The sequence below is a fragment of the Anomaloglossus baeobatrachus genome, chromosome 1 (assembly GCF_048569485.1).
Source record: "Anomaloglossus baeobatrachus isolate aAnoBae1 chromosome 1, aAnoBae1.hap1, whole genome shotgun sequence".
Lineage (NCBI taxonomy): Eukaryota > Metazoa > Chordata > Amphibia > Anura > Aromobatidae > Anomaloglossus > Anomaloglossus baeobatrachus.
In genome coordinates this window covers 950,157,214-950,176,455 of record NC_134353.1, presented here as the reverse complement: position 1 = coordinate 950,176,455, position 19,242 = coordinate 950,157,214, and the positions used below count along the sequence as shown (strand labels likewise).

At 50.9% G+C, this 19,242-nt stretch overlaps 1 protein-coding gene across 1 annotated transcript in view; it reads left to right on the top strand.

The window, feature by feature from the left end:
- Positions 1–19,242, top strand: part of LOC142259334 (uncharacterized) — a 527,893-nt gene that overhangs the window by 492,219 nt on the left and 16,432 nt on the right. The window contains exons 11-16 of the mRNA XM_075331821.1: positions 11,210–11,319; positions 14,089–14,194; positions 16,999–17,175; positions 17,256–17,379; positions 17,461–17,525; positions 17,727–17,829. Coding sequence (XP_075187936.1) covers positions 11,210–11,319; positions 14,089–14,194; positions 16,999–17,175; positions 17,256–17,379; positions 17,461–17,525; positions 17,727–17,829 — 685 coding nt within the window. The remainder of the gene's footprint in view (positions 1–11,209; positions 11,320–14,088; positions 14,195–16,998; positions 17,176–17,255; positions 17,380–17,460; positions 17,526–17,726; positions 17,830–19,242) is intronic.

Here is a 19,242-nt window from a genome sequence, read left to right as displayed (position 1 = left end):
ATACTCTGTTTCTTCCTGAAAATGATTGCAATCACACATTCTTTGGTATTATTATCTTCATTAATTTTGCTTGCAATGAAAAGCCACAAAAGAGAATGAACCAAAAATCAAATCATTGATCATTTCACACAAAACTCCAAAAATGGGCCAGACAAAAGTATTGGCAACCTCAGCGTAATACTTGGTTGCACAACCTTTAGCCAAAATAACTGCGAACAACCGCTTCCAGTAACCATCAATGAGTTTCTTACAATGCTCTGCTGAAATTTTAGAGCATTCTTCTTTGGCAAACTGCTCCAGGTCCCTGAGATTTGAAGGGTGCCTTCTCCAAACTGCCATTTTAAGATCTCTCCACAGGTGTTCTATGTGATTCAGGTCTGGACTCATTGCTGGCCACTTTAGAAGTCTCCAGTACTTTCTCTCAAACCAATTTCTAGTGCTTTTTGAAGTGTGTTTGGGTCATTGTCCCGCTGGAAGACCCATGACCTCTGAGGGAGACCCAGCTTTCTCACATTGTGCCCTACATTATGCTGCAAAATTTGTTGGTAGTCTTCAGCCTTCATAATGCCATGCACACGGTCCAGCAGTCCAGTGCCAGAGGCAGCAAAGCAACCCCAAATCATCAGGGAACCTCTGCCATGTTTGACTGTAGGGACCGTGTTCTTTTCTTTGAATGCCTCTTTTTTTTCCTTTAAACTCTATGTTGATGCCTTTTCCCAAAAAGCTCTACATTTGTCTCATCTGACCAGAGAACATTCTTCCAAAACGTTTTAGGGGTAAGAAGTGGGGTCTTCATGGGTATCCTACCATACAGTCCCTTTTCATTCAGATGCCGACGGATACGACACTGTTGCACCCTCGGACTGCAGGGCAGCTTGAACTTGTTTGGATGTTAGTCGAGGTTCTTTATCCACCATTTGCACAATCTTGCGTTGAAATCTCTCGTCAATTTTTCTTTTCCTTCCACATCTAGGGAGGTTAGCCACAGTGCCATGGCATTAAACTTCTTGATGACACTGCGCACCGTAGACACAGGAACATTCAGGTCTTTGGAGATGGACTTGTAGCCTTGAGATTGCTCATGCTTCCTCACAATTTGGATTCTCAAGTCCTCAGACAGTTCTTTGGTTTTCTTTCTTTTCTCCATGCTCAATGTGGTACACACAAGGACACAGGACAGAGGTTGAGTCAACTTTAATCCATGTCAACTGGCTTCAAGTGTGATTTAGTTATTGCCAACACCTGTTAGGTGCCACAGGTAAGTTACAGGTGCTGTTAATTACATAAATTAGAGAAGCATCACATGATTTTTCAAACAGTGCCAATACGTTTGTCCACCCCCTTTTTTATGTTTGGTGTGGAATTATATCTAATTTGGCTTTATGACAATTCTTTTTGTTTTTTTTCCATTGAAGACAAATTTAATGAAGATAATAATACCAAAAAATTTGTGATTGCACTCATTTTCAGGAAGAAACAGAGTATTATCTGACAGAATTGCAGGGGTGCCAATACTTTTGGCCAGCACTGTATATACATATAATTTTTGGGGTTTGGGTGGGGTTTACTGACGACCCCCTCCTTTTATGACCTGATAAAGCTGTCCATCAGCGATACGCGTGGGGTTTGCTGACGACCCCCCTCCTTTCGTGACCTGATGAAGCTGTCTACTAGGGATACGCGTAGGGTTTGCTGACGACCCCCCTTCTTTCATGACCTGATGAAGCTGTCCACCAGCGATACGCGTGGAGTTTGCTGACGACCCCCCTCCTTTCATGAGCTGATGAAGCTGTCTACCAGGGATACGCGTGGGGTTTGCTAACGACCCCCCTCCTTTCATGACCTGATGAAGCTGTCCACCTGCGATACGCATGGGGTTTGCTGACGACCCCCCTCCTTTCATGAGCTGATGAAGCTGTCTACCAGGGATACGCGTGGGGTTTTGCTGACGACCCCCCTCCTTTCATGATGCTCTTTTGCAGGGCTCTCTGGTGTACGGTATTGTACAGTATTGGGCTGACTGCTTAGCCTGTATGTAGCATTATTTTAGGATCCCCTCATGGGTGTTAGTATATTTCGTATTTTTAACCCATATTTTGTCACTTTATCCTTATTTAGCATGTCCGGATCTTTTGACTGATGAATCAAACCTGAGTCAATATTGTGTGGGTAAATACATGAGGGTTACGCCATCCCACGAACATGGCTATAACATATTGTTAATTCCACATGGTTCTTGTGGCTCCATCTATTCCTAGTGGGCTATATATATATATATATATATATATATATATACATATATATATATATATATATATATATATATATAATATTGTAATTATTTGGTTTAACAATTGTTATAATTTGGCTATGGTTGCATGCTGATATCTATACCTCACTATCTATCCAGGAGAATCCAGGTAGTCACAAATAGGCCCCTTCACAACACCGTTCCCACATTCAGGAAACACCAACCATTAAAGCCACAGCCAACCATTAAAGCCTAGTCACCCCGCCTAGGGACAGATAGACACACCAGTGGGTGTGGCCAAGCGGTTGGTGCACGCCCACCCAGGGGTTTAGACAGCCTGGGACGGGAAAGTAAACAGATCAGTTTTGAAGTTCAAGTGGAGAGGAGCTGGGGCTAGGTGTAGTCCCAGCAGGAGAGAGACTTGAAGTTTACCGGCGCCAGGGTTGGAGCCCTGGTGCCATTGGCTAGGAGGCAGACGGTGGTCTCCGTCAGCAGGAGACGGGAAGGCGGCTTGCTGGAACCGAGGTGGACCGGGTCAGGGTTGTAGCCTGCCGGTACCGACACGGGGATCCAACCTGGAAACCGTAGCACAAAGGGGGGTACTCGGACCCTGAAGCCAGAATCAACTGGAACTGGTTAATTAACCGATTGAGGCCAGGATTATAGGTCCTGTCCCACCCAAAGTCCCTCATAGAAGACAACAGCCCACCAATACGGGATAAGTGGTCACCGCCAAGGCCCATAGATCCCACGGGCCAGCGTCTGCGGGCACGGCTCCTTAGGCCACATCCAGCCGGGAGCGGACTCCTACGTTCCATACGGGGAAGTCTTTTTCTAAAGAAACAGTGCAGGAAAAGGATAGAGACCACCAGCCGGGTGTTGGACCCTGGATACAGTCAGCTGGAGCACCGGTCACCACCACCTTGGTTTACCAGAGACTCGTGTGTTTATTTCCAACAGTGAGTACACAGACACCCTCTGCGGTCGCCATCTTCCCCCCTGCACCACAGCCATCGGGTCCCGGTGCCACCATACCTGCCTACGGAGGGGTTAACAGCTTGCTGCACAACATCTCCCCCGTGTGCCCCGTCACAGCAGCGGTGGTGTCCCAACTCACCACACACCGTGGGTGGCGTCACAAACTCGATACGGCTCAGCCCGTACATATACGTCCCCATCTATAACCCCTTGTCAGCTGAAGCGACCACGAGACCCCCGGGTCCGGAGACCCTCGAGCCACCCACAGAAGGTCCGGATCCAAGCAGCGTCGGCTGCTGAGAGCGGGGCGGTACATTATGGCAGACTCCTGGAGTCCCTGCTTCTCTTCCTCTGTAGCTACATTCTAGCACGCCCCCTCGGTTTTCACTCAGCACTCTTTTCGATCCTGTGGCCCTCTATGAACTTCCAGTTCTGGCTTCTCGCTCAGGACGAAAGGCGGGGCTTCAGCTTTGCGTGCTTTCAGGGAAGAAGACGGCGTTTTGGTGTGAAAAGATGGCGGAAGATGGCGGAATTGGTAGGGAACAGGATCTTGACTCACGGTTTTTGATCCTCAAGGCGCACGTCACCCAGGTAAGTGGGTCCTGCTCGTATCCTGTTCACGACGCCAGGTAATTTTAAGGTGTGCCGCCCCCAGGTCAGCAGCCGGGCTGCTCGGATCCGGACCCGTGGTGGCTCGGGGGGCCTTCGGACCCGGGTGTCGCGCGGTCACTCGAATTAAAGGGGGTTATTTACAGGGGGTTGCATTTAGAGTTTGTGATGCCACCAGTGGTGTGTGGTAAGGTAGAGTACCACCGCTGCAGCTGGGTAGTATCCGGTGGCGATGGAGTGGGCAGCCAGGTGTTTAATTCCTCCTCGGGTAGGGGGGATATCCCGGGACTCGGTGACGGTGATAGGGACATGCCGTTGGGGAGGTAAGGGTCACTTGAGTACTCACTCAGTCCATAAAGCTGACACCGACAACTTAGTAAACCAAAGTTCTTGACACCACTGACGCTGAGGTGGAGCACGTTTGGGTCCCGTTTCTGCTGGTGTTGCCTGTTGATCTGTGACCTTTGCCTTGGCACCTTGTTCTCTTCTTATTTGGCTCCTATAGTCTGAAACTAATCAGGTCCCGCTCCCCAGTGTGGCTAACTGAGGGAGCTTGCTCTCAGGGTTCAGGCTTGGGATTTCCTTGTCCGTTTTAGTGGAAAGTCCTATGCCCCTCGTTGCGCTAGTACCCCGATTTTGGAGCGGGTGGAGAGCGGATCTTGAAGGCTCCGTCCTCGTTGGGTGAATTGTCAGGTAGCATGAAGCTACTCCCTGACCTAGGGTCCACGTACTCCGTCGTGCCCTGGCCCCAGCCCGGTGATGGTACAAGGCCGCCGGCTGTCCTCCTCGACAGTTCCGTGACCATTGTCACGATCCCCTGCGACCGGGGGTCCAGCTCCTACCAGGCCCAGATCAACGTCTGCCACCTAGTACTTCCAAGAAACCCAGCTCCTGACCTCCTCTCTCCTTCACTTCCAACACTACACTGCACTGCTCCTGACACTCCTGACCCCCCCTTAACCAACACCCCAAGTGGGCAACCCTATTCCACTCAGGCCATCCACTGGTGTGTCTGGTGGGTGTGGTGCAGAGTGTTCCTAGGATTTTGATTAGCTGGTTTTGGCAACACCAAAGGTTAGGGACCCGTAACCAAGGAGAAGGTGGATATTGCACAGAAGGGCAGATTGCACAATACCTTGTGACGACCTGATAGGCCAGGGCATCACACTAGATTACTACGGCCAGACACAGCAGCTGCAACGCTGAATCACTGAGTCTATAAATGGCTTATTTTAGATCCACACCAGCCGGACACATGCGCAGGAGCACCATACTGCCCTTTTCTCTAAGCAACAGTTTGAACAAGACCCATGAGGGTCGAAATGTTGTCTGTTTTTCTCGCAATTCCCAGCACGATTGTTTATATGTCCGGCATATGTCAAAATCAAAATAAAATTTAGCAAAACCACATTCTGAGAGTGCAATGATCTTAAACATAAATGCCTTTTTAAACACACTGTACCCTGCTCCAGCATCTCGCCCTGCACTATCCTCAGCTTCCAGCGGTCTTGAGATTTAGCCCTGAAAATGGCTGTTTGTATAATCTTCCAGCCGGTCATTGCACACACTAATGATGCACCCCAGGGCTTGTGGGGTACTCGGTCCCGGGCTTTGTATCACGGGGACATGTCACGGGTATGGCCGATGACCGGTTCTGTGACCCTGGGGTTGCTTAAAAGGGGAATAAAAGAAAATAAAAATATTTTTTTTTCGTGACGCCACTTGCGAAATGCAGCTATATGGGGAAAGACGCCGCTGCAAAGTCTCTCACTGCTGGGGCTGGTGGTAATGAGCAGCTTAGATGTTATGGCTCTCCACAAGTAGAGCTAAGCTCCAGGGGAGGATGATGGTGGTTGCAGTATGCTGAATGTTGGTGGTGCTGAGATGTAGGACGAATTCAGACAAAACAGGGGCTGCGGTTTAACTTGTTCTTTACTCACTGGTTCCGTGAGGCTGCAACCCGCCTGGTCCTGGTCTCTACCAATCTGGGCCTCAGGTAATCCGGTATTCCTTTTGTCCTAGTGCCGGTGTGGTGACCTGGTGAGCTTTACTTCCATGCACTCATCTTTAGATGGTGGGTCCCTGTGGCCTGAAGCGTTCTGGGGTTCCTTCCTGTTGTCGCAGTCCTGGCCCGTATGGCAGGCAGCTTGACCGTTGGGCTGGACCTCTGTCCCGTTCCCAGGTTCCCTCTTTGCTGCTGTGCCCCGGACACTAATGTCGGTGAGGTCCTTGATGGTCCCCTCACCGGGCAGATTTATCAGGTGAGCTTGAAGCGTCTTCCTGAACTAGGGCTCTGCACCCCGCCTGTGCCTCGGTCCCATGAGTACTCACACTGTACTCTGCCTGGCACCCGTGTGCCTTGAGCCCAACAGGTCACTTCACACTTTCCTGTCAGAACGTCAACGTCTCACTTCTTTCAAGATGTCGACTCAACTAACTGGCCCCTCCTCCTCATGAGTTTCTGACTAGTGGACTAGATAAGTCCCATCCCTAGGTGGCCATCCATCTGGTCCATCTCTAGCCTGTTACCCAGTCGGGGGAAAAAGGGCTTGGATTGTGTGTGTTTGCTTCGTGTTGTTTGGGTTTTTTTACCGGCACTGGTCTTACAGGAACCCGAGGTTAGCACTGCACCTGTTACTAGATGCAATACAGTGTGGCACCTGACTCCTCAAGGGTGCCACACTAACACCGTCCCTTCTCCAACAGCAGCACTCCCTACGATCACTCCAGATAAAATGCATCTAAGATGGCGTCGACGAGTCTCAAATAGACACAATCACACAATACAACCAGCCAATTACAGTAATGCAAGTTGCAAAGATGAATACAGCATTACAGTAATTGGCAAGTTACAAGATAAAAGCTTTTGGTACCGTGTTAGCCAGTTGTAAAATGATTGATTGTTCTCAGTGAGAGAAACAAAATTATAATCTTGTTGTGATACCTTCTTAATGGCTATCTAGTGGTGTGAACGTTTTATTGTCCCAATATCCATGTGGGATGATTCTTATATGGATATTGGGACAATAAAACTCTCACATCACTAATCAAAGCTAATTAAGGATTCACTCTCTAAGTTTGTTTATTTAAATGTCCTTTTATTCTGACATCCCTCTGCCGTTTTGTGTATATATTTGTGTTTCTTCAGATATTTTGTCATCCCATGCCTGAGGAAGGGACCTGAGAAGTCTCGGAAGCTTGCTTTGTAACATCACTTTATTTTAGTTAGCCATTAAAAGGTATCACAACTACGAGATTATAATTTTGTTTCTCTCACTGAGAACAATCAGTAATTGGTGAGTAATCCCAGCATGTCTAGTGGCTAAAAATCAAACGACAATCACGGAGGGAGGGGACTCAAATCGCAAGAGCCGAAGAGAAACAGATAATGCAAATACCGTACTATTAGTGCGAGTAACAAATAGTGCAGAATATATTCCCTCATCACTACTGACCATGTGTCAGGGCAGACCTCAATCTATGAGCAGAGAGCGACGGGGGACAACTATAGACAACGAGCCGTAGTCAGGAGCCGCTCACTGTCTGCCCTTATTCCTGCACATTCCACACACAGCTCCGCTCCATTCACATTACACACACAGCTCCGCTCCATTCACATTACACACACGCGGCTCCGCTCCATTCACATTACACACACGCGGCTCCGCTCCATTCACATTACACACACGGCTCCGCTCCATTCACATTACACACACGGCTCCGCTCCATTCACATTACACACGCGGCTCCGCTCCATTCACATTACACACACGGCTCCGCTCTATTCACATTACACACACACGGCTCCGCTCCATTCACATTACACACGCGGCTCCGCTCCATTCACATTACACACGCGGCTCCGCTCCATTCACATTACACACGCGGCTCCGCTCCATTCACATTACACACGCGGCTCCGCTCCATTCACATTACACACGCGGCTCCGCTCCATTCACATTACACACGCGGCTCCGCTCCATTCACATTACACACGCGCCTCCGCTCCATTCACATTACACACGTGCAGGGCCGGACTGGGACTCACATTCAGCCCTGGCATTTGGGGGTGCACAGGCCACTTTTCGCGTGTTCAATGTGTAATATCTTTGTGCACTTGTAGATTGTGTAACACGACCATATAACATGCGGTCACGGCTGCATCCAGTATTACAGCTCAGGCCTATTTATTGCTCTTAGTAGCAGGACCTGGTGAAGCCGCTATTTTCCTACAGAGCTGGGTCTCGCAGATAATGAAGAGGACGCTGCTCTCCACATAATGCTGCGGTCACATAGCTGATGGGCAGGGATACAAAATCACATCCCCCTGAGCTAATACTGATGACCTATTTCTGTAGACAGGTGATCAGGGAAGCTGTTGTCACTGGTGATAATTTTGGACACATACCACTTAGGGAATGTGTAATGACATTTTTGGGGGCAGTAGTTTTGGAAACTACTATGAAGAATCCTGGAATGACATCTGCATCTATCGCTGTGCACAGGATCAGGATTTTGAGCATCTTTTACCCACTTCATGTTTCTAAAACCTCAAAATGATTAAAAGAGGAGACTGCTCCAATATTCTGGTGTTTTCCACTCGGAAAACGCTCTGTACTTTACAATGCAGATCAATGGGAAGGCTCGGAAGATGCCGGAATCTCCCAGCTTGTCCTTAACAATGGTGAGGAGATGCTGGGAGTTGTTGTTATCAGACTCCGGACCATACAGGGACCACAATACTGATAAGACGTAGGCAGTATCAAATATAATCATTTACATCCAGGTACCTTTATAGGTGACATCTTCTGAGTCGGTCCCGTCCCTTTTGTCTCCACGCAGTACAGACGCCATAATGAGGTTTCGTGCCCACCGCTCGTCTCTGAAGACATCCCTCTTTATTCTTCAGCAGCACTATTACACACACACACACACTACAATGCGCCCTCCATTACCCCTCACCCCACACACAATACAATGCACTCCCATTACACCTACACACACACGCACACGCACACACACTACAATGCACCCTCTATTACCCCCCACACACAATACAATGCACTCCCATTACCCCTACACACACACACACACACATACACACATACAATACAATGCACCCCCATTACCCCTACATACACACACAATACAATACACCCTCCATTACCCCTCCTCCACACACACACACACACACGTCTGAAAGACGCAAATACATTTGAATAGGAAGGAGGAAGCTGCGGTCACCGCCACCGTTGCGCTCCTCAGCAGTGTCTGCATGCTGGGCACACTATCACACAGCAGGGCCGGCACAGCGCAGCGCTGCCTCCTGGTCCTGCTGCAGCTAGTGTGCCCAGCATGCACACACTGCTGAGGAGCGCGGCGGTGACTGCAGATACAGTGGCGCACTACAGGCACCGGCCCACTACAGGGACCGGCCCATCTGGCATTTGCCAGAATTACCCTATGGTCAGTCCGGTTCTGTGCGCAGCTGTTCTCAAAGCGATAAATTGTTCTCTCAATTCCTGTAGTTCTATCTGTGGAAGAAGTATCTAAAGGCCCCGTTACATGCAATGACATCGCTAACGAGATATCGTTGGGGGTCACAGAATTTGTGACGCACATCTGGTGTTGTTAGCGACGACGTTGCATGTGACACCTACGAACGACCACTAACGATCCAAAAAGCGGCAAAAATCGTTGATTGTTGACACGTCGTTCCTCTCCCAAGTATCACTGCTCGTTTGGGATGCAGGTTGTTCGTCGTTCCTGAGGCAGCACACATCGCTACGTGTGAAACAACAGCGTTCCTGCGTCCTCCGGCAACGAGGTGAGAGTGACGTTAATGTGGCTGCTCTCCACCCTTCCGCTTCTATGGGTGGCCCGCTGTGTAACGTTGCTGTGACGCCGCACGAACCGACCCCTTATAAAAAGAGTTTGTTCGCCGGCCACAGCGATGTCGTTAGGAAGGTATGTGCGTGTGACGCGTACTAGCAATATTGTTTACCACGGGCAGCGATTTTTCCCATGACGCACGCACGACGGGGGCGGGTGCGATCACCAGCGACGTCGCTAGCGATGTCGCAGTGTGTAAAGCAGCCTTTACTCCTGGTGATTGGCAACTCCTCTGCATCCTTCATCTTCAACCTGGTTATGAACTGTGTTAATTCCTGAAGGAATGTCCCTATGACGTGCTCATCTTCTTTCTCTCCTAACTCATCCATATATTTGTTAATGGCTGTTAAGAGATGTCTGCGGTTGCGTGCCTTGGTGATCATTTCTTCTGCCATCTTTACTTGTCATGTTACTGTACTCAATTCCTCAAAAGACAACTGCAGGAGCAGCTCACTGATACTATTGATTCTGTTTCCACATCCATAGCTGCTGATTCTGCTATTGTGCTTTTACAATGCTGGTCCCCTTTAAACGGTGTAGCAGAGCTGAGTTGTGGTGCTGTGTATTACAATAGCTGTGCCTCAGGTCAATTGCAGCCTTATTCCCTCAGGATTCCCCGTACGGGCCACCAATGTTGCAAGTACGACCCTCAGTATGTGAAGGCTTATAGTTAACATGAGTTCTTCTGGAATCCCAGGGAAATCTTACACAGGGCGACCATTATTCTTCTGTACAGTAAAGGGAGGGCCGGATCTTCAAAAGTGAAGGTAACTATTGGGATTTTATTCAACTTCTTTCCAATACGTGACATTACTTCTCTTCATGCGATAACTCATCAACAACTCTATACAAAGCGTTTCTCCTCACAGACCCGTCCTCTTCACTGCGTGACTAGAACTGTGCAGCCTGTACTCGCCTCATACAATGGAGGTGTGATAGGAAGACAATAGTCCGTGCTGTCCCTCTACTCCTCTCTTCAGATAATAAAGAATCTTGTCTGTCCTCAGCCTCCGTATTTATATCGACCGTTTCTCAAGAAAAACACTGATCTAACCCACTGGTCTGTTCCCTCAAAGCTCTCTCAGACGTTTTTCACCTGGTTGTCATGGACACCACTCCCTTTTTCCCAGAATTCCCTGGAGCAACACAACTACTGCCTGTCTCCTTTTCACATTATTAATCCCGCTATGGTAGTTGCTACACACGCGGCTCCGCTCCATCCTTCCACACAACAGTGCCTGCAGACTGAGCACTGCAGAGCCCCCTGGAGCAGCTCCTGATCATGTGACTGATCACATGACGGTGACATCACACAGGTCCTGTGAGCACATTCCTACATCTGGACTAGAGCTGATTTTTGGAGGAGCCTCCACTCTCCACAGTTCAGCTGCTATAGTGATGTCAGAGACCTATCTGGGGGCGGGGCATGTGCCCGAGGCCAACTGTCAGGAGGGCTGCACTGCTGCTTCCTAATAAAAGAACTGCACAGAGGAGGCCCCGCCCCTTCCGGTGACGTCATTACCTCAGGAAATCAACTCCAATCTACACACGACTGTGAGAGCAGAAGCAACACCGGCTCTGAGGAGAAGGTGAGAGGAAACCCCGCACTACACATGAGGGAGAGACCCCGCACTACACATGATGGAGAGAGAGCGACAGACCCCGCACTACACATGAGGGAGAGAGCGACAGACCCCGCACTACACATGGAGGAGAGAGAGCGACAGACCCCGCACTACACATGAGGGAGAGAGACCCCGCACTACACATGAGGGAGAGAGACCCCGCACTACACATGATGGAGAGAGAGCGACAGACCCCGCACTACACATGAGGGAGAGAGCGACAGACCCCGCACTACACATGGAGGAGAGAGAGCGACAGACCCCGCACTACACATGAGGGAGAGAGACCCCGCACTACACATGAGGGAGAGAGACCCCGCACTACACATGAGGGAGAGAGACCCCGCACTACACATGAGGGAGAGAGCGCGACAGACCCCGCACTACACATGAGGGAGAGACCCCGCACTACACATGAGGGAGAGACCCCGCACTACACATGAGGGAGAGACCCCGCACTACACATGAGGGAGAGACCCCGCACTACACATGAGGGAGAGAGACCCCGCACTACACATGAGGGAGAGAGACCCCGCACTACACATGAGGGAGAGAGACCCCGCACTACACATGAGGGAGAGAGACCCCGCACTACACATGAGGGAGAGAGACCCCGCACTACACATGGGGGAGAGAGCGACAGACCCCGCACTACACATGGGGGAGAGAGCGACAGACCCCGCACTACACATGGGGGAGAGAGACCCCGCACTACACATGGGGGAGAGAGCGACAGACCCCGCACTACACATGAGGGAGAGAGAGCGACAGACTCCGCACTACACATGAGGGAGAGAGAGCGACAGACCCCGCACTACACATGGGGGAGAGAGCGCGACAGACCCCGCACTACACATGGGGGAGAGAGCGACAGACCCCGCACTACACATGGGGGGGAGAGGGCGACAGACCCCGCACTACACATGAGGGAGAGAGAGCAACAGACCCCGCACTACACATGAGGGAGAGAGAGCGACAGACCCCGCACTACACATGGGGGAGAGAGCGACAGACCCCGCACTACACATGGGGGGGAGAGAGCGACAGACCCCGCACTACACATGGGGGAGAGAGAGCGACAGACCCTGCACTACACATGAGGGAGAGAGAGAGCGACAGACCCCGCACTACACATGAGGGAGAGAGAGAGCGACAGACCCCGCACTACACATGAGGGAGAGAGAGAGCGACTGACCCCGCACTACACATGAGGGAGAGAGAGCGACTGACCCCGCACTACACATGAGGGAGAGAGAGCGACTGACCCCGCACTACACATGAGGGAGAGAGAGCGACTGACCCCGCACTACACATGAGGGAGAGAGAGCGACTGACCCCGCACTACACATGAGGGAGAGAGAGCGACTGACCCCGCACTACACATGAGGGAGAGAGAGCGACTGACCCCGCACTACACATGAGGGAGAGAGAGCGACTGACCCCGCACTACACATGAGGGAGAGAGAGCGACTGACCCCGCACTACACATGGGGGGGAGAGAGCGACTGACCCCGCACTACACATGAGGGAGAGAGAGCGACTGACCCCGCACTACACATGAGGGAGAGAGAGCGACTGACCCCGCACCACACATGAGGGAGAGAGAGCGACAGACCCCGCACTACACATGAGGAAGAGAGAGCGACTGACCCCGCACTACACATGAGGGAGAGAGAGCGACAGACCCCGCACTACACGTGGAGGAGAGAGAGAGCGACAGACCCCGCACTACACGTGGGGAAGAGAGAGAGCGACAGACCCCGCACTACACGTGGGGGAGAGAGAGAGCGACAGACCCCGCACTACACGTGGGGGAGAGAGAGAGCGACAGACCCCGCACTACACGTGGGGGAGAGAGAGAGCGACAGACCCCACACTACACGTGGGAGAGAGAGAGAGCGACAGACCCCGCACTACACGTGGGGGAGAGAGAGAGCGACAGACCCCGCACTACACGTGGGGGAGAGAGAGAGCGACAGACCCCGCACTACACGTGGGGGAGAGAGAGAGCGACAGACCCCGCACTACACGTGGGGGAGAGAGAGAGCGACAGACCCCGCACTACACGTGGGGGAGAGAGAGAGCGACAGACCCCGCACTACACGTGGGGGAGAGAGAGAGCGACAGACCCCGCACTACAGATGGGGGAGAGAGAGAGCGACAGACCCCGCACTACACGTGGGGGAGAGAGAGAGCGACAGACCCCGCACTACGCGTGGGGGAGAGAGCGCGACAGACCCCGCACTACGCGTGGGGGAGAGAGCGCGACAGACCCCGCACTACGAATGGGGGAGAGAGCGCGACAGACCCCGCACTACGCGTGGGGGAGAGAGCGCGACAGACCCCGCACTACGCGTGGGGGAGAGAGCGCGACAGACCCCGCACTACGCGTGGGGGAGAGAGCGCGACAGACCCCGCACTACGCGTGGGGGAGAGAGCGCGACAGACCCCGCACTACGCGTGGGGGAGAGAGCGCGACAGACCCCGCACTACGCGTGGGGGAGAGAGCGCGACAGACCCCGCACTACGCGTGGGGGAGAGAGCGCGACAGACCCCGCACTACGCGTGGGGGAGAGAGCGACAGATCCCGCACTACGCATGGAGGAGAGAGAGAGACAGACCCCGCATTACGCATGGAGGAGAGAGAGAGCGACAGACCCCGCACTACACATGGGGGTGTCATCTCATAATCTTTACAATAAAGGATCTTCTGTTGTTTTCATTTCTAAATAGGAGATTTTTCCTAATTGACCGAAGAAAGATGAATAAGGACAAAAACCAAATTATTGAGAAGATTTTAAACTTGAGTCTGGAGATAATCTTCCATCTTACTGGAGAGGTGAGAGGTTCTGATGTCACCACATTACATCATTATCTATGGGGATAACAGAGGATATGACCGGGGAGGTGAGAGGCTCTGATGTCATCACGTTACATCATTATCTATGGTAATAACAGAGGATATGACCGGGGAGGTGAGAGGCTTTGATGTCATCACATTACATCATTATCTATGGGAATAACAGAGGATATGACCGAGGAGGTGAGAGGTTCTGATGTCATCACATCACATCATTATCTATGGGAATAACAGAGGATATGACCGGGGAGGTGAGGCTCTGATGTCATCACATTACATCATTATCTATGGGAATAACAGAGGATATGACCGGGGAGGTGAGAGGCTCTGATGTCATCACATTACATCATTATCTATGGGGATAACAGAGGATATGACCGGGGAGGTGAGAGGTTCTGATGTCATCACATCACATCATTATCTATGGGAATAACAGAGGATATGACCGGGGAGGTGAGAGGCTCTGATGTCATCACATTACATCATTATCTATGGGAATAACAGAGGATATGACCGGGGAGGTGAGAGGCTCTGATGTCATCACATTACATCATTATCTATGGGGATAACAGAGGATATGACCGGGGAGGTGAGAGGCTCTGATGTCATCACATTACATCATTATCTATGGGAATAACAGAGGATATGACCGGGGAGGTGAGAGGCTCTGATGTCATCACATTACATCATTATCTATGGGGATAACAGAGGATATGACCGGGGAGGTGAGAGGCTCTGATGTCATCACATTACATCATTATCTATGGGAATAACAGAGGATATGACCGGGGAGGTGAGAGGCTCTGATGTCATCACATTATATCATTATCTATGGGAATAACAGAGAATATGATCGGGGAGGTGATGGACTCTTGAAATGTCTGTGTATCGCCCAGGGTTATGCAGTACTTTGTCCTTGGCAGTGTATAACTGGGAAATGTCACTTTGGTGGCCGTTTCTCGGTTCCGTGCCCTGGGTGCTTTTTAAAAGGGGTTATGTTTACAGGGGAATTTAAATGAAAGTTTATACGTGACGCCACTCTTGGTTTGCGGCTATGTGGATGGTGTCGCAGCTGCACAGTTCTTGCTACTCGGGCTGGTGTTAGTGGCAGCCTGAATGTTAGGCCCTCTGCAAGCAGGGCCAGGCCCCAGAGGATAGGTGATGTAGTTGGGTGTTGAAAGAAGGTAGGCCACACAAAGGGTTGCAGTGTAAGGCTCCTTTCACATTGCGTTTTACCTTCCGCTCACAGGTCCCGTTGGAGCATCCGTCCGAACTACCCCTCCCCCACTCTGCAAAGCGTTTTTCGGACGCATGCGCGTCAGGGCCATTCACTGTTATGGAGCGCACTGCGTTAGCGTGTGCTCTGTTTTGTGCCATTTTTTGCACATATACGTTTCTGCAGACGGACTACGTTCGGGTGTCCGTCTGCAGAAACGTATATGTGCAAAAAATGGCACAAAACAGAGCACACGCGAACGCAGTGCGCTCCATACCAGTGAATGGCCCTGTCGAGCGCATGCGTCCGGAACACGCAGAGTACCTTTACTCACAGTAAGCTGGAAACTGGTCACCCGAGGGCGGCTGGTCTCTTACCTTTGCACCTGCCTTTGGTTGGTGGGTCCCTGTGTCTTATGCCGGCTTTACACGGGACGACCGATTGTGCAATTTCACGATCGATCGTACCCGCCCCCGTCGTTTATGCGTAACGGGCAATTGATTGCCCGTGGCGCACAAAGTCGTTAACCCCCCTCCACACGTATTTACCTCCCGGGCGATGTTGCTGAGGGCGGCGAACATCCACTTCCTGAAGTGGGAGGGATGTTCAGCATCACAGCGACGTCACACGGCCGCCGGCCAATAGAAGCGGAGGGGCGGAGATGAGCGGGATGTAAACATCCTGCCCACCTCCTTCCTTCCACATAACTGACAGGAGCCTCGGGACGCAGGTAAGCGATGTTCATCGTTCCCATGGTGTCAGACGAAGTGACGTGTGCTGCCATGGGAACAATGAACAACCGGCGCAAAGTATAAATAAACGATTTTATGAAACCTAGCGACCAGTACACGACTCACGATTTGTGAGAGGTTTGTGAGAGGTGTCACACAGGCCGACGTCGCAAGCGATGCCGGATGTGCGTCACAAAAACCATGACCCCGACGATCTATCGCACGATAGGTCGTCTGGTGTAAAGCAGGCATTAGTCCGTTTGACGGTAGCGTGAACCCTGTGGGCTCATGGTCTCTGTTCCTGGTCCCTGGTTCTCCCGTTGCTACTGTGTCCCGAGCTTCAAGGTTAGTGAGGTCCTTGATGGGCCCCTCACTGTGCAGATTTTATCAGGTCTGCCTGGAGCGTTTACCTGACTTAGGATTCTGTACCCGTTGGTGCATGGTTCCGGGAGTACTCCACTGTACGCCACTGGCAACCAACCGCCTGGGCCCTCAGGTCACTATCACACTCCTGTCAGTGCTCCCACTTGCTTCCTCCGTCACCAACTCTCAGACTCAGACTTTCCACTGTCTGCCCCTCCCACCTGATCGTCTAGTGGACTGGATCGGTGCCACCTCCATGGCCATCCGTTGGTCTAACCCTAGCCTGGTACCAGTCTATGTGAAATTTGGGGAAAAACAGGGATTTACTGGAATGTCTGGTTGTTACCGGCACTGGTCTTCTGGGTCCCTGGGGGTAGGCCCTGCATCCTGGTGGGTATGCAGTACCTTATAGCTCCTAGATGGTTTCAGCGGTGCTACATCTGTAGTGATGTTATTAATGTCTCCACTCTCAGGATTACACAGTAGTGAAGACCTCTAGTGATCGCTGTCAGGCCCCTGTGTCTGAAGGACGGGGAGGAACCCTGAGCCCAATCCCGGGGCCTCCACCTCATCCCCGGATACATGAGGACATCAATGACCAGAAGATCCTAGAACTCACCAAAAAGATGCTTGAGCTCCTGACTGGAGAGGTGACACTGCTGGGAATGCTGGGACAGGACAGGACAGCACTGGAGGATTGTGGGTGATGACTGTATCATTGTGTTGTCAGGTTCCTATAAGGTGTCAGGATGTCACCATCTATTTCTCCATGGAGGAGTGGGAGTATCTAGAAGGACACAAGGAGCGGTACAAGGAGGTGATGATGGAGGAGCCCCAGCCCCGCACATCACCAGGTAATAGACAGGACTGAATACACCCGGCCTATAATTATCTGTATGTAATAATGATGTCCGTCCTGTCTGTGTCTCCTGCAGGTCTCTCCAGTACGAGGACGACCCCAGAGAGATGTCCCGCTCCTCCTCCTCCACAGGATCCTCAGGTAGATGGAGATCTCCCCTATGAGGTGTAGACGGCTGTGACCTCCTTGTGTTCAGTCTTGTTTTCTCCTCCAGTATTAGATGTTTTATACTTGTGTAATGAGAGCGGTGGAGACGGCAGGATCACAGCTGACCACAGACCTCACATGTCCGGATCTTATCTCCATTATTCCCGGGGACTTTTACAATATTTTGTTTTGCAGCTTTTGGATCCGGATAAAGATCTGAACAATATTAATTCTCCAGAGAGAAATGTGAGGGGCGATCAGCGTAGTAACGAGGAGATTCCTGCAGATCACCGCCCCGGTGAGTACAGACCACCCAATAACGCACACAAGTCACACATTCCTATTTTCCGCTCTTTGCTGTGTCAGTTCCTCCAGCGGTATATTAACCCTTCATGTAAAATACAGATGAAATGTGAATGGATCTGTGATCCCGGTGCAGGTGATAACACGGGATGTGCAGTTATGTTATAGAGGAGAAATACAGCTGGACATGAATTCTGCCGATGTGAGCGAGGACGAGCTCCAGCTCTTTCCTATTATCCGCTGTCAGGGCTGATGAGGGGTTTCTCTAGTTTAGGGACTAAGAATCCATTATCTCCTATTACACTCATGTCAGTGTGTGACTGATACAGAACATGGAGACATAAACCCAAATAACTGGAGCAGATGGAGATTACTGCTCTGAGGGTCGGTAATGCTGCTCACCAGGGAGGAGGAAGAGACAGAGATGGCCGAGCGTTATCACATAACAAATATCATGGTTACATGAAAGACGAGCGTCACCTCTTATATATAACCCATTGTATGCGGATAGGATGTCCGGGGTCCGGCAATTTAATCCTGATATTGGGGGGGAGATTCTTGAGCGATTCTTCTACTGACGTCATTTCATCAGTGAATGTGCAGGAGACGAGTCTAATAGGAAAAAGGATAAAGTAATTCTAGAGTCTGATTTTCTTCTAGGAGATAAAATGTTCAGATTACCGTATTTTACGAACTATAAGACGCACCCTGGTTTTAGAGGAGGAAAATATGAAAATAACATTTTAAGCAAAAAATGTGGTCATGACACTGTTATGGGGCGAGGATCTGCTGCTGACACTGTTATGGGGGTAATTTCCCCAAATTCTCTACTAAGGTACCCCATCCTGGTAATGATCCTCCTGCCTTGTATATGATCCCCATCCTTGTGTATATGTCCCCCATCCTGTTAGACACCCCCATCCTGTTAGACACCCCCATCCTGTTAGACACCCCCATCCTGTTAGACACCCCCATCCTGTTAGACACCCCCATCCTGTTAGACACCCCCATCCTGTTAGAGACCCCCATCCTGTTAGAGACCCCCATCCTGTTAGAGACCCCCATCCTGTTAGAGACCCCCATCCTGTTAGAGACCCCCATCCTGTTAGAGACCCCCATTCTGTTATATATGTCCCCCATCCTGTTATATATGTCCCCCATCCTGTTATATATGTCTCTCATCCTGTTATATACCCCCATCCTGTTATATACCCCCATCCTGTTATATACCCCATCCTGCTCATTTAGCCCTATCCTGCTATATACCCTATCCTGCTCATAATATACCCCCATTCTGGTATATGCCTTGTATCCATTGGCAGAGAAAAAAAATAAACGTTTAGACTCACCGTTCCTCACTTCCTGCAGCATCGCTCGTCTTCCTCTCTGTGTCAGCAGCAGCGCCGCT